The sequence below is a fragment of the Drosophila gunungcola genome (genome assembly GCF_025200985.1).
Source record: "Drosophila gunungcola strain Sukarami chromosome 3L unlocalized genomic scaffold, Dgunungcola_SK_2 000014F, whole genome shotgun sequence".
NCBI classification, from domain to species: Eukaryota; Metazoa; Arthropoda; class Insecta; order Diptera; family Drosophilidae; genus Drosophila; species Drosophila gunungcola.
The window spans coordinates 1,842,773-1,857,541 of NW_026453182.1; the positions used below are offsets into that span (position 1 = coordinate 1,842,773).

At 37.2% G+C, this 14,769-nt stretch overlaps 2 protein-coding genes across 2 annotated transcripts in view; both read left to right on the forward strand.

Moving 5' to 3' along the window:
* LOC128260035 (uncharacterized) overlaps positions 1–14,769 on the forward strand; it is a 104,279-nt gene that overhangs the window by 46,896 nt on the left and 42,614 nt on the right.
* Positions 11,549–13,230, forward strand: LOC128260045 (peritrophin-44). Its single transcript, XM_052992737.1, is given in 3 exon segments — positions 11,549–11,984; positions 12,037–12,758; positions 12,760–13,230. Coding segments are annotated over 3 exon segments (1,032 nt in total). The 5' UTR covers positions 11,549–11,977; the 3' UTR covers positions 13,063–13,230.

Here is a 14,769-nt window from a genome sequence, read left to right on the forward strand (position 1 = left end):
TTTTGCCAAGGGACCAATTACAAAGCAGAGCACAGAGAAAGTTGCTAACTTTATTGGGAAACATTACATATTATTGAAAATATTAAATATTTTTTATTAATATCTATAACAACGCTCTGGTAAAGCCATAGGAAACCTGTGTCGAGACTCGTTATGCGTACATCCCATGGTTAATTAGATAACCTGAATTTCTAATTAAATTTCTATTGTTTCGCCAAAATTGCAGCAATCGCATTACATGACTAAAACAAGGGAGGCGAGGACCGCAAGGACCCATTCATTATTAGATTCGCGTTTGCAATCCGCTTAATTCCAACATATTCCATCGGCAATGGCAATGTCGATGCCTTTTAGAGGCTGTCCCATTTGACAGCGGCAGCAATACGTGGCGCAATTTCCGCAAATTAAAAGATATCACTTACAGCAAAATAATTTTCCAAACCGCAAAAAGTTAGTCATCGGGGGCGGATAGCAATGCAAACATGACACGCCCACCCGATTTTTGTCCGCTGAAAATGCAACTGGCGTTTACTGTTTTTTTTTCTGGCCACCGCGTTGACAGCAAATTGAATTAGAAACGCATTTTTACGAACAAAAGTGACCGTTTATAATGGAAACGAAAAATAGCGATGGTACAAATATCGATATTTGAAATTGCTGAGACCTGATAGAGAATTGTTTTTCGGTGGTATGGATTGGTTCTGTCAATATTTAGCAACACAAAAAAAAAATAATTTTAAATGTTATTAATTAACTTAAAATTGTCAGAAAAATATACATTAACGCCAGATTGAGCCACACCATTTACTGAGTGCCTAGTTAAAAAGAGATATATATATTTGTTTTTAATTTTGTTAAAAGATTTTATATTCATTCCCACTTGCTTAAAAAAAAATTAAACTGAAAAGCTATTTGTTATTTTTGTAAAGCATACAGTGCGATTTACGATACCATTTCCGTGATGAATGATCAATGCACATCCCTAGTACAGTCACACATATGTGGGTCGCGCTCTGGTGGGATATGCAGGCAACGCTTGTACCCGTAGACAGAATCCGGATGTGAACAATGACAAACCGCAAAAATTCAATTTAAACTTTCTATTTCAATGCCGAACTCTCACACACAGATCCCAATGCCGAGTGTGCGTGTGTGAGTGGAAAGAGGGGAGTTGCTTGAACACCGTGCCAAGTGCTAGGGGATACGTGCATGTAATTGGAAAATATTGAACTGTGAATAAGTTTTCCATCCAGACACGGCAAATTTATTGCTCCTGAGAGCAAAGTTTCATTGCTGCCAAGTCAGAAACAGTAAGCAAGCAAATGCAAATGTCATAAATCTATCCGATAATGCTATGGAAATTGATATCCTGCCATCAACATTCGATCGGTATGTCATTACTGAATGGAATTGATTGACAAGCCCTGAGGATGCGGTAAACTTGTTAGCTTCCTGAAAGACTGGGTCAAATAATTGAACATTAAATAAATAAACAATAATCAATAAGAATTGTATTTTGTTAAGCAGAATTTAAAAATTGTTTTAAAAGTAATTTTTTTTTTGTTTTTAAGAAACAATAACAACATTTTGAATTTAGCTGCAAAACCTCTATACATTTTTAATAGGAACGCAACCTTTAACATATATATGAATAACATTGGAAAAATTTAATTTTAAACAAAAAAAATAGATTCTTCTGTCCAAAAGTAACATAAAAACGTTAATAAATAAATCTTTTTAAATTATGCGATTCTGAATTTTGATTTAGTAGATCTGTGTGTCTGCGGATTTCCTGCGAATTTTTATGTTTACTGTGGGGCTTAACTCAGATCCGTCGAGCAAAGTAAAAATCAGAAATCCCCAACGACAAGCACTGAGTCAAATGTGTGTGCACTGCACACACACATGCCATATTTTAGCATTTGTCATAATTACAAAGCCACGCCCGTGGGAATCCGAAAAGCAAGGAGAAATATCATAAAGTAAAAAGAAAATGCGTGAATTTGAAAATTTCATCTCCTTTTCGTTGCCAGGACGGCTTTAGAGGGCCGCAAAGCTGCCGAATATGTTTTTTGCCAAGCATAAAACCACCCAACCACCACCCACCGCAGCGCCTTTGGTCCGCAATTATTAACGTCTTACTGAAAAGGCGGCGGCACATTTATGACTGCACTTTTCACATCCGTTTCCGCATCCGTCTGTCGACACTCACACATAAGTATGGTTACACTGGGAGAAATATAATTCTTAGATTGGAATTATTGATTATTTGTATTTATTTGCAATCAACTGTATATTTGTCATTTATTAATTCCAAAATGATGAAGCAAAACTACTATATTTATTTGACCGGCTAATAAAAATATAAACTTCTTGTTCAGAAAATTTTATTTGCGTAACTAAAAGCTGTTACACTCTCAAAAAAACTTTGTTTTATAGAAATTGATTATGTCTATCTTTTTGATTTAGAAGAATATATAAGTCCACAGATAATTTTGATTAAAACTTTTATTTTTTGGTCATATACTGTATATTCAGAAAAATACATTTCAAAAGAAATGTTTAGAATGCATCATTGTGTTCGTTTGCTACCAATTTTGGTATGCAAATGCTAAGTGTTGGCAAATAATTTTTTCGTTGTGCATAAACAGGCATACGGCAACACTGGCAGAAATTCATTCATTTTTTGGGAGCAAACAGGTCGATGGGCGTGGTCGCTGTTTGCTGCCAACAGCGAAAGCAATTTCACTTTACATTTGTTTTACGGCATTTGCTGCCACACATCTGTGCTCTGCGGGAGAAAAGTGAGAAAGTGGGTGGGTGGTTAGGTGGTTGGTCGGTTTGGGTTTGTGGGCGGCGGTGCGTCGACAATATGTTTGCTGCGTTTTTTCCCCTCGACTCTCCGCTAGGCTCGTCTGGCGATAAGTATTTATTATTATGCCTCTTAATGGGCGGAATGCTTAGCTTTGTGCTTTTACTCAAATGAGTTCCTCTCATTAAAGTACCGTTTCTACTTCGGGGACTTCCACTCCGGCGTGTTGAAGCCATCTGTTTGATGGTATTATCACGAAAGGAGCAGGGATTTCTGAGAAAATATATCACATCTGGGACATTTTAACCAATAGATATAATTTTTGGCTTAACAAATGTGCTAAATATTACCGTTGTCCTAATGAAGGGTATAAATAAGTGAAATGTTGCCTTTCATACTATTTTTATGATTTTTTGTCTGTTAGGAAACGTAATTTCCCCAAACTGCACTGATAAAAAAATTAATAGTAAATACTAATAACTGACTATTAATTACAAAATTTTATACTTAATATTTAAATCAAATATTAAATCACTATTTAAAATGCAATGCTTATTAAATTGCATGATTTAATATTAAATACTTTAATAAGTGTTGAAAATATTTAATTTAAAATAGATCCTATTTGATTTAAATACATTTTCTTTAATCTAAATATGGTTTAAAATTTAATTAAATTTTCAGGTATTTACATCATATCCGAAAATAGCCAAATTGAAAATTTTACAATTTTTTAATATTTTCGTTTTTAAAATAACAAAAAACTGCAGTGGATGAAAATCAAGGAAAAATATTAAAATTGAGTACAAAATATCTGTATATTTCCCGCATTTAAAACTTTATTAAGATGATAATTCTTAATTTAAATTGATACAATTGAAAATTTAACCAATAACAAAGTTGCCTTCAGATTTAACTAATGTGAAATCATCATTTATATGCTTTTGGTTGCTTTCCAAACAGCAATGTATTTTCTTGTTCTACGAAAATATTTTACGAAGGTTGACAAAAGTGGTTGATTTACAAAACGTGCTTGTAAAATTCAAATTAGCTTTAGGGAAATGCAAGCACTCGCATCGTGTTAATTGCTCACATAAACCGAAAATGTTTCGGCATTTGCATTTAACATTGTCGGAAATCCGAAGAAACCTGAAAAGATGAGCGAATAAACTTAATGCGCCCCATTAAACGTGAATCTCTAATTACCCGCGGAGACAACGAATGAAATATATGCCGGCAGCTCCATTCCAGCTGTTTTTACTTTATGCCAGCACAGATTTGGCAGATCCTGTTTCATGTTTGCATTTACGGTTTATTGTCTGGCGAATAAAACATTTTGTTGTGGGCAAAGCAATAAAAGCAGTGAAATCATTTTACTCCCATATTGGCAGACCCACAATTCACGCTTGAATTTTCGGCGAAAGCCCGTAAAAAAGGGCGTGTTCCGGAGGCAAGGACATGAGATATATATGCATTCCGTTGCAGGCACAAAGGAAAGGATTCGATTTCATCGGCAGTGCGCCAAACGCCCCAGTCGGTGGTTATTAAAAAGCAATAATACGCCCAACCCGTCCTCAATTTATGAATAATTCAAACGGGCTTTTCTTTGTACTTGTGTACTTCATCTCATTGCGAAATGGCTGCAGACTACCCCCTCAATATGCAGATTATTAATTTACACAACGTGGCAATGTGGGAAATTATTTTAAAATGCGTCGCGATATTGAGGAAGTCCCCGAGGGCGGGCTCTGCGAAATGGGAGGGACGCTTTTAAAATAAGAAATTAATACGCGTCCCCGGGCAGCAGTCACGAAGATCAGAGGTCAGCTCGCAACGAGGCTAATGTAAATAGAAAGTGGCTGGAGGGATACGGTGAAGGATTTTCCGACTCACAACGTAATTTGATAGCGCTTTGTTTAGTTCATTAGACAAGAATGAGGGCTAGTCCTTGAGGAATAAAAGTTTCTCTTCTCTGACCGACCAAGTGAAAATGGTTTATTGGTCTTCTAAAAATTCTTAAAAGAAGATGGAATCTTAAGAAATTACCCTTTAGAACAAATGATTTAAATTAAATGGATAAATTTACTCAAATAATATTTTCTTAAGAAACTACATAATTCTTTGTAAAGGATTTGGCTAAAGTTAATGGAAATGAATTCCTAATTTGATTAATAACAATTTGCGATTGAAGGACATGATTAAAATATAAACTTTCAAGAAAGCTGATAAATAAACAAACACATTTACATCTTAACAATTTTTTGCCTCTTTATCATAGCTTAAAAAAAGGGTAAGTCAAATTACTCAAAGGGGAGTAATTTAAAAACACCAATTAATATATAATAAGTGAATTTTTTGCAATAGGGAAAGTATAAGTGCTGTTCCTGAAGACCCCAAATTTGTGTATCCTAAAAGATGGTGCCAATAAAGGTTATATTTTTTGTCCACTTGGGTCAACATCCAATTAAAAATTAAAACAATACTTTCGCCGAGAAAAGTTGACGTTGAAACGAGTGACCGTAAACTCGCAATATTAACAAGTTGTGAGCAAATGGATTTGTGCAAAGTCAAACCGCCCACGCCACCTAGCCGGTTAACCCATTTCAGCCGTTCCCCTGGCAATTTAGCCATCCGTTCTTGGGTTTTGGGTGTCGCACGGGGCAGCACGTAAACATAATTAGACGCACATTTAAAAGGTCGTTAAACGCCACAAACAACACGACCGCCCGGCGAACCAGGCGAAAACCCAACTCGGAACCCCACTTCCCAGCAAAAAGTTGACCCAGGCGCCACTCACGCGTATTTGCATCTGGACAAAGTGGCTGCCAACGCCACTGCCCATGGCTTTCCTTTCAGGCCCTCTACCGGCGCGTGACTGGGAAAAAGGAAAACTGCTGAGGATGTAGAAAACACTCAAAAAAATATTTTCCATAATTCGCAATATATAATTCTGTGAACACAACCAAATTAAAAGGTACTAAGTTCTCAGTACTCAGACATAGGCAAATGTCCTTAACTTTATATAACCGTGATGCATATCTGCAAAATACCATTTTGATTCCATTATTTCAATATTCCAAGTTCCAATAAATGCACATTTGATGCATCTATGCAACATATTTTGAAATTTAAAAATAAAATTAAAACACGTAAAAAAATTGACTACTTTAATTTTTCGTATCTATAACAAATACGAGGTAATGTCATATAACGAGCTTAAAATGTATCTTAACTTCCTTTGACTTTTATAATGTTATTTTCCTTTTTGGAACACAATTTGTAACTGGTTTAAAGTATTTTTAAGTACCTTAGTCTTTTGTAGATTCTGCTTAACTGAGTAGAGTGTCTATGGTTATTTCGATATTTTTTAGAAGTGCAGCAACAACAGCAGCAATAGAAGTAACGGCAGCTACATCAGTAATGTAGGCGGCAGCAACAACTGGCGAATGCCATTAGCATCGTTGAGTTGACTGGCGTGGCCCTGGCACAAAGCATCTGGGGAGTGTGCGAAGGTGCACTTCAGGACGTTGTCAACGACTCGACATTGTTTCAAGAGCGACAAACGCGACTTTGAAGCCTTGAACACCGCTCGCACTCGCAGGCCGAGCAATCGCAAGAGCAATGACAACATGTACGTACAGTGAACATGTACTGTGTGTATGACAGCTCGACATCTGTCCCACGGTGTTGAATTATGGAGGCACAACCCAAGTGAATGATATCCCAAATGCAGCACTTACTTGGCTACATTTAAAAAATTAAACAAATACAGACCTGTTCAGGATTTCCCTATGGAATGTTTTAGCCGAATTTGCAATGCAAAGATGTTTCTATTCAGTCGGCATAAATGTACATTTTTCGGGTAAATTGTAAACCTTTCAAGTGCAACAACAAAATTTTAATCTATATTTAATATTTTAAAAACTAACTATGTTTTGGGAGGAAGCGTTTTTAAGTGATTGGTGCTAGCTTAAAATTTCAAGTATTCTATATCAAGTTGTTTGAGCTTTGAAAGATGCGCTCGGCTAAAAGGCCTACATCATATTCACTTTTAACTTCAAATAGTTGTTCGGTCCCGTTTTCTTGACTAAAGTAACTGTCACCAAAAGAGAAGAGAACTTTTATATTTAATTAAATTTATTAAATCGATACATCACGACTTAATGTCAGAGTATTGCCAATTTATTTGAAGCGTAACCTTTGTATTGTTTTTATCAAATTGTAAGCAATCTATTTGAAGACACCCTTAAAAACATGCCAGCGGCAGGCCAAAATACTTCAATGGCAGATACGTGCGCATAACAAGAACTAGGCAAAGTATTGCCTTAAGTACTATATATATCCTATTGTCTTATTCTGCGACCACCCATGCACTTTGACCCTGCTAACTTATGGCCAAATTGCCTCAGCCTCTCCCCAGGTGGCGCCACACTAAGTCAACACGTGGCTTCTGCCAAAAGTGTCTACACCTACATACTATATCGCCCTTTCTAATGTCTGCCCACTTACCCACCAGCAAATGGTAGGAGGAGCACTTTGGTGGCCATCTGGACCTTGGAAGAGGCAACTAGAATTTGGTAAGACTTTGCAATAAAATTGCAGCGTTTATAGCTGGTCACTGTCGTTGCCTCGCTGTGGTTTCCTCGCAGACACGTCGACTTCGCCTGCTGTGTCCACTCCGCTCCATTTGCCACTCGCGGTGGAAACTGTTACACATTAAACCACACTGCCACAGTGGGTTAGCTTCTACAAATTTTACTCTCAAAATATATATAAAACATATAAAACTATATGTTTTATTAATATAATATATGTAAAATCATATTAACAAAAGACATACAATTTTGGTTTTATCAATTCTGTAATATCTAATTATTTTTAAACGGCTAGTGACTTATCTTGTATTTTAAATATTTATATTTATATAATATTCGGAAATTAACTTAATTTTGTATTGTAACTAAAGTTTAGAAGTTTATGTTATTGAAGCTATAAATGTTGTATTTGGTTAAGATAACTATCACTTGTTACAGGACAATTTGGAACAAAAGCTTTCTTTTCTCACCCCGACCCAGTGTATGTCTGTCCAGTCGTGACCTTTGCGAGTGGCCATTAACGCTTTTTTATCTGTTCATAAATTTTAATTTTGGCAAAATACTCCAAGTACGTGCCACACCCCGAACCTCTTTTCGCGCCCTCCTTCTACTCGAAGCGAGGCCTCCATAATTCTTGTTTCAGCTTGTGCGGGTCCGGGTCTTTTTTCCGTGTCTGTTTGGTGTTTTCATTTTGGTCAGAAGCAGGAATACGGCTTGGGTGCTGCCTTTGGCCATGCAGCAGTTTTCTTCGGCCTTTTTTCGCCGAGCGCCGTGTCTTAGTCTTGGCGCTTTGAGTCGAGGACCCGTAACCTTATTTCGCCAGCGGAGCATCCTTAAAGTTGGCAGACTTGTTTATCGTCCTTTGCATCTCATTGAGCTGGTTGCCGCTTCCGAACGCCTCCCAGCTTCCATTTTTCCGGAATCTCGTGGGCTTGTGTCTTGCCTGAACGGTTGGCCTTTTCCTTTTTCCCACGCTTTGCTTAGCTCGGCACTTTTCAGTTTTCCATTGCATATTTAACCTAATTAAAATGAGTTATATGAGACAGGTGGAAAGAGCGTGTTAATCCTTGACCTGCTGACTTTGCCGGAGCTCATTTTTCCTGTTCTTCAAGTGGCGCCTTGAGCTGAAGACGTTTCGTTGCCGCAAAAGTCCCTATCACAAAGTGTTTAACGTTCCTTTTCAACTTTTTCTGAGGTTTGTGGTAGAATACAAATTCTATTTGAAAAGTTTATCGTGTGCAGCGATTAGAAACTCAGCTTGGAGCATGAAAACATCAACATTAAAGAATAATACTAAATGGTTTTCTTTTATTTCTGAAACTTTCTTGACCGGCGACTAATTAATATTTTTAATTTCCATAAATCAGCAACTCTAATGATTTTATCTATTGCAAAACAGCCTCATTTTCTATTTTTATAAGCATATATAACGGTTTCAATTCTAATATTTTATCTTTTAAAGATGTATATTTCTGTTCTGCGGTTTTTACTATTTGATTAAAATGTATTATTAGTAAACATTTCTGGTTTTAATTAAAATGTTATTGCCTTCGCATCAAATTCATTGCTATAGCTCAGCTACGAAAAGCGAAAATAAAAGAAACCCGATTTATGCACTGATGAAAACAAAAATAAAATTACAATGGCCACCCATCCAGTTACCCATACTGACTTCTAACCTGCTTTTTATCATTGCAGGTATGTTAATGGAGCCAACTCTCAACAAGTGGATCTCCTTGAACGACAAGCAGCAAACAATGACCAGGAGCGAAGAGCCAACTAACGTAATGAATTTATGTACGAGGTAGGAGGTGCAAGGTGCCGAACACACAAGGCCAGGCAAAGGCTCTAACTGAAAGTACTTAAGCCCATAAAATATTCAAGCCGAGAACATGTGGGGAAAATTACAAAGAACGCCCGGAAAAGGCGAACAAAAACCCAGCACTCAGGCAGGGAAATTAGGGGAGGTGGAAAGTAGATGGACAGATAGGCGGACCCTCGGCAGAAGAAAGAAATTCCAAACAGGCATTACACACAAACTTACACAGAGAAAATAATTATTTTTTAAATCGGTGGTCTATGGCGTTTACGAAACAGTTAAAATATTTTTAAATTTTATTTTAATTTTATGGGGTAAGGACAAATTAATTGTAGCTTCTTGAGAACCCTACAAATACTTTTATTTTCATATGAAAGCCCTTTAAATATTATAATGGTTTACTTCTAAAAGTTGGACAATTTCCAAAAAATGCTGTTTAAACGGAATCTAAAAGATTTGAAAAATATTGTAGTTATTTGATGGAACTAATGCACTTCAATTCTAATATTTCATATAAAAAATAAACATGCATTTTATATTTTGTTCGCTTTAAATCCATTTCTCGTTATGAATGAGTTTTTAAGATATTTTCTTGATTTTATAATTTATATGGGAATGTACAGCTTCAAAACTATTTTTTCCTTAAACTGAAAACAAGTAACTGGGCCTCACTGTGCGCTTTCTTGAACGTATCAAGTGCTTGAAAAAAAATCAGAGTCTTACAATTTGCCATTGTCAGGGTGGGCGGACGGAGGAAATAGTGGGTCCTGCCCTTGCCCCCGGGGATAGGCAGCCAGCCACTGATTGAAAAGAAAATTACGGGCAAGTAGTTGCCCGCCAGATGGTCTCCACATCGACAGCGCTGCTGATGAGCGGCATAAATGTCCTGCAGAAGCAAGGGGGACGGGAGGGAAACGGAAGCAGGCGGCGCCGCCACTGGGACCAGCGGCCTTGAGCTCCGGAAGTGGTAAGAGCCAAAGGGCCAAAGCACAGGGCTCGCTATGCCAGCCATTTGCATTTAAGAGTACGCATAGATATGTCTGTGCCCCTAGACAGCATCCGCTGATGGCAACTATTTCGTTTTGCTACGCCGAGCAGGTTTCTTTACCCACTTTACTGTGGAATTTTCAATTCCTTTTGAGAATCTAAATGGTAATATTTATTTTACTTTAAGTGCACTCCTTCTATAACTGTTTAAATTTAAACATTTTATTTTTTCATGAAATTCAATCAACTAAAAATTTATTTTGATATATATTTTTATATTTTAAAGATTCTACAAACATTTTAAAGACTAAATGTACATTTAAACAAATAGTTTAAATATATTAGTGGCTTTAGTTAGAACATATATTCAGTATTACTCTTTTTCTAACTTTATCGCTTAATTTTGTATATATCAAATTAGCTATATACTTAAAACCTTTTTTTTTATTGGAAATTGACCAACTAGTAAAAGTACACTAATATATATTTTTTTTGGATAAAAAGAGTGAGCGTGAAATGAGTTTTTCAATAAAATATGCACTTTAAACATCAGTTTAGTTCTATGTTTCATTTATCCCACTGTGTCGACATTGGAGCTGGATGCGAGTCTAAGTGGCTCGGTGGCGGTGCTGCCGGGATAGCACGTTGTGGATATTAAGCATGTCCTTAAGCATAAAATGTCAATAAGTGCACCCAATCGATGCTAAGCAGTTTACATTGCGACAAGCCACTGAGGCACCGTCTCTTTTTCCGAGTCCTTACGTGTCCTTTCACCTCCCGCGATCCCCGATTTCCAGCTCGAACTGCGCTAACAATGCAAAGGACACGGAAAAGCACAATCACACTCACACACATTCAAGCTTATCTATATGCATGCATCCCATATTTTCTGATAAACGTATTTGGATAAGTAAATTTTCGCTTTGCCATTACACAGTGCTAGAACTATTTAGGCAGTTTTTCAAAAAAAAAAAACTAAACTAAAAAAAAACTGCTTGTAGGCTAAATATGAAAAACATCATTTTTGAACAAATATAATTTAATTCCTAGACTTTGACCCGAAACTGTATTAAAGTTTCAACCATTAACCGAGCCAAGGATAATATTTCTATTGGTTCAGACTCCAACATTTTTTTCAGTATACATACCTTATGTATTTATGCTTTATTGACTTGCAAGTTTATAGCTGCATTTTTGTAGAATTTCGCAATTTTGCCAAGGCGTTGCAGAATATGCTACAGATTTTTTCTTTTAAAAGCGAAAAGCAGTTATCTTGGGAAAATATTTCAGATGACTTTGCTTAAAATAAAATTGAGTTAAACCGAAGACTTAACATGGAGGTCATAGTAAAATTTATGTTTGGAGTATTTTTAAAGTAATTGAGTGTTTGAACAAAAAAAGGGTGTGACTACTTATAATTATCTATTCATGGTTATTAATGGGTAGCAATGATGGCAGTTAATTAATTTACCTTGAGGCAGTCTAGCTACCTCATCAAAGTTCAAGTGGCTTTTCCCAATTTGCCTTAAAGAGACTGTTTTCGGCGCTCGATACTGTCTTCGATACTGTCTTATCCGCGTGTCACTCACCCAGAACATTTCTAATTTCATTGTTAAAATACGTATTTCTTATCAGCTTGTTGTGGTATCTACAAACAAGCTGCGACACAAAAATGCAGATAGCTTTCCGTACTTAAATATCGCCATAGATTGGGAAATTTGGTTCAGTTCGTTGAGTTCCGGAAGAGGTGGCGGTCAGACCAAAATGAGAGGTACCAAAATCGGAGTGATAAATGCTCTGAGACTAAAGATAGCTCACCGTAGTTCAGCAGTGCGCCTTCCAGTGGGTAATGTTTTTGGCTTGCCTGGCCGAAATCCGAGGATTTTCGATGGAGGAGAAGTGCAAACTCTGGGCTGGAGAAGGTTACATTGGAGACCCAAGTGATTGCCATGCGTGGGGATTTTGCCAGGACAACAAACTCACAGCGCGACGCAGCTGCAGCGATGGATTGCTGTACAATTTCCGGGATGGAACCTGCAAGACGGCATCGGAGGCCATGTGTCATCCGCAGCTATCGGAGATTTGCGCCAACTTTCAGCCAGGCGACTATGTGGCCGATCCAGCTGATTGTCGGAGATTTGTCAAGTGCGAGGACATAAATAATCCCATTTGGAGCGACTGTGATGAGGGTCAGGTGTTCAGTAACCAGCGGCAACTATGTCTGGAGGAGATCTCCGGCTGTCCGCAGGACAATATATGCTCTTATATGAAAGATGGCATCTTAGTAGGAGATATCAATACCTGTCGTAGCTATTATAAATGCCACAATGGATTCGGCATCCACTTAAACTGCTCCGGTGGTAGATACTTTAACCGAAAAACGGGTAGTTGCCAACCCTGGCTACCCGATCACTGCTACAATGATGAGGAGATTTCCCCGGTGACGCCTCTCGCCAAAAATTCCCATATGTGCTCCAAGTACTACCAGGAGGATCTATCTGGAGTGCAGCTCATTCCGGACATGATGACCTGCTACGGCTACTACGTCCTGCACCTCCCAATACGACGTGGGCCAGTGGAGCAGTTGTCCCTGGGGACAGCACTTCGAGTGGTGGAGCCAGCGCTGTGGTTCGCCGAAGGACAATAGCTGCTCCTACGATCGCTGCGGCAATATGAACCAGCTAATGGTGGCCACCATCAATACGGGCTGTCGGCAGTACACGGTCTGTCAGGATTTTCGCTCGAAGAGATCAGAGAAGTGCCACGAAGACTTTCCCTACTTCAACGAAATTTCGCAACAATGCACCAATGAATTTCCCAATCACAGGGTGTGCTACATGGAAGGATAGAAAGTATGAAAAATTGACGGAATGGATTCCCAAAATATTGTATATGTGAATTTACAATTGTTAGCGAGCATGTATTTAACGCTGGAAAACAGTGTTCTTAATAGAATGACACATAGTAAATTGGATTTAAATATGCAAATAGATTTTGTATAGAGTAAGATTTAAATATTAAACATTTTAAAGGTCGTTTCCTATCTTTCACTCGTTTTGAATACAACAATTTTATTTTAGATTTAAATACTTAACATTTTAAAGATCTATCAATCAATAAAAAAAAAAAATTTCACCTTTAGAACATTTTGCACAAAAAAATTCAAAAGGTTTCTGGTAACTATCTACCAGGTTTATTTTCTCTTTTCTAACTTCAATCGATAACCCCGTAATTAATTGCTCATGGTTGGCTGCGAAAAAAAATGGAAATTGTCTGCACCAAGAAACACTACCTCTTTTCACATTCTCTATTCGTTGGATTCTCCCCCAAAAAGTATGAGCTTGAATCGAAAATAGATTTATGCATAGCATGTTTTGCATTACACAATTCAATTCCGCTTGGGGCAAAAAAAAAAGGTAATTTCATACATCTTTTTTTTTATGTCGGGATTCTGGACATACTCCTCCCAAATTTTGCTTTAGGCTTAAGCTTTTGGAGAAAGGAAAAAAGACAATTTGCAATGGTACCCAATTAATTAAAAAGTTTAGCAATCAAAATTTACGTTTAAATTAAAATCACTGAAGGCAAATATTTCTTGTTTTTTTCATTATTAAACAATAGTATTTCAAAAATGTTGACAAGTGATTGATAAGTTGACTTACAATTGCTAATTATGGCAAGTGCTGCTTCGGCTCTTCCATCCAGTCAAGCCAAAGTGAAGAATCAACTTCAGCAGGAGACATCTTTCATTTGAAGACTGTCTGCCAGAAAATCAAATGAATCAACGAAAAATTCAAAAGATTTCTCAGAGGGGTGTATTTATGAATAACCAATGGGTGGGTGGGCAAGTGGGTGAGTGGGTGGCGCCGTAAACGCCCTTGAATGGGTGGGTGTTGGGTGGCAATGGCTGCAGGCAGCCCAATGACGAGGCACAACAATACGTCGCGTCATTGAATTATTATGATTGACTTTTATTACACGGAATCGCAATTTATTTTACTTAACAACAGGCTGGGTTCCCAGCCCGGAGTGCGGTTAAAAGTAGCGAAAATTTGAATGAAAAGTTGTAAAGAAATTACGTTATTTATCATTCGCAGAGTGGCGACCCAACGACAGGGACACATTCAAAGAGCGAGAGAGGGAGAGAGATGGAGAGAGAGAGAGGGAAAGCCCTACATCTCCCAAACCGTTTCCGTATCCGCTCATTTATTAACCACACTGTCAAGCGCACACCCAGATACACAGAGAGAAAATATCATACAATCTGAGTTCAAGCCCGGAACGGAAATTTGATTTTTTTCAAAAACTAAAAGCATTCTTTTGAATTATTTTTAAAATTACAAAAGTATAATTCTTTTTAAAAAATACATATTTTCTTGGTTTCCTTCTTAAAGCAGACCCCCAGAACTCGAAACTATAAAATTTAATAAACTTAATAATAACTAACTAACTAAGATTTAATAAACTTAATAAATCGTATACCTATATTCTCCAAAGATTTAAAGTTTGAAACAAAATCCTGCATTTTTATTTTAAGTTTTGTTTGCAAATTGTTT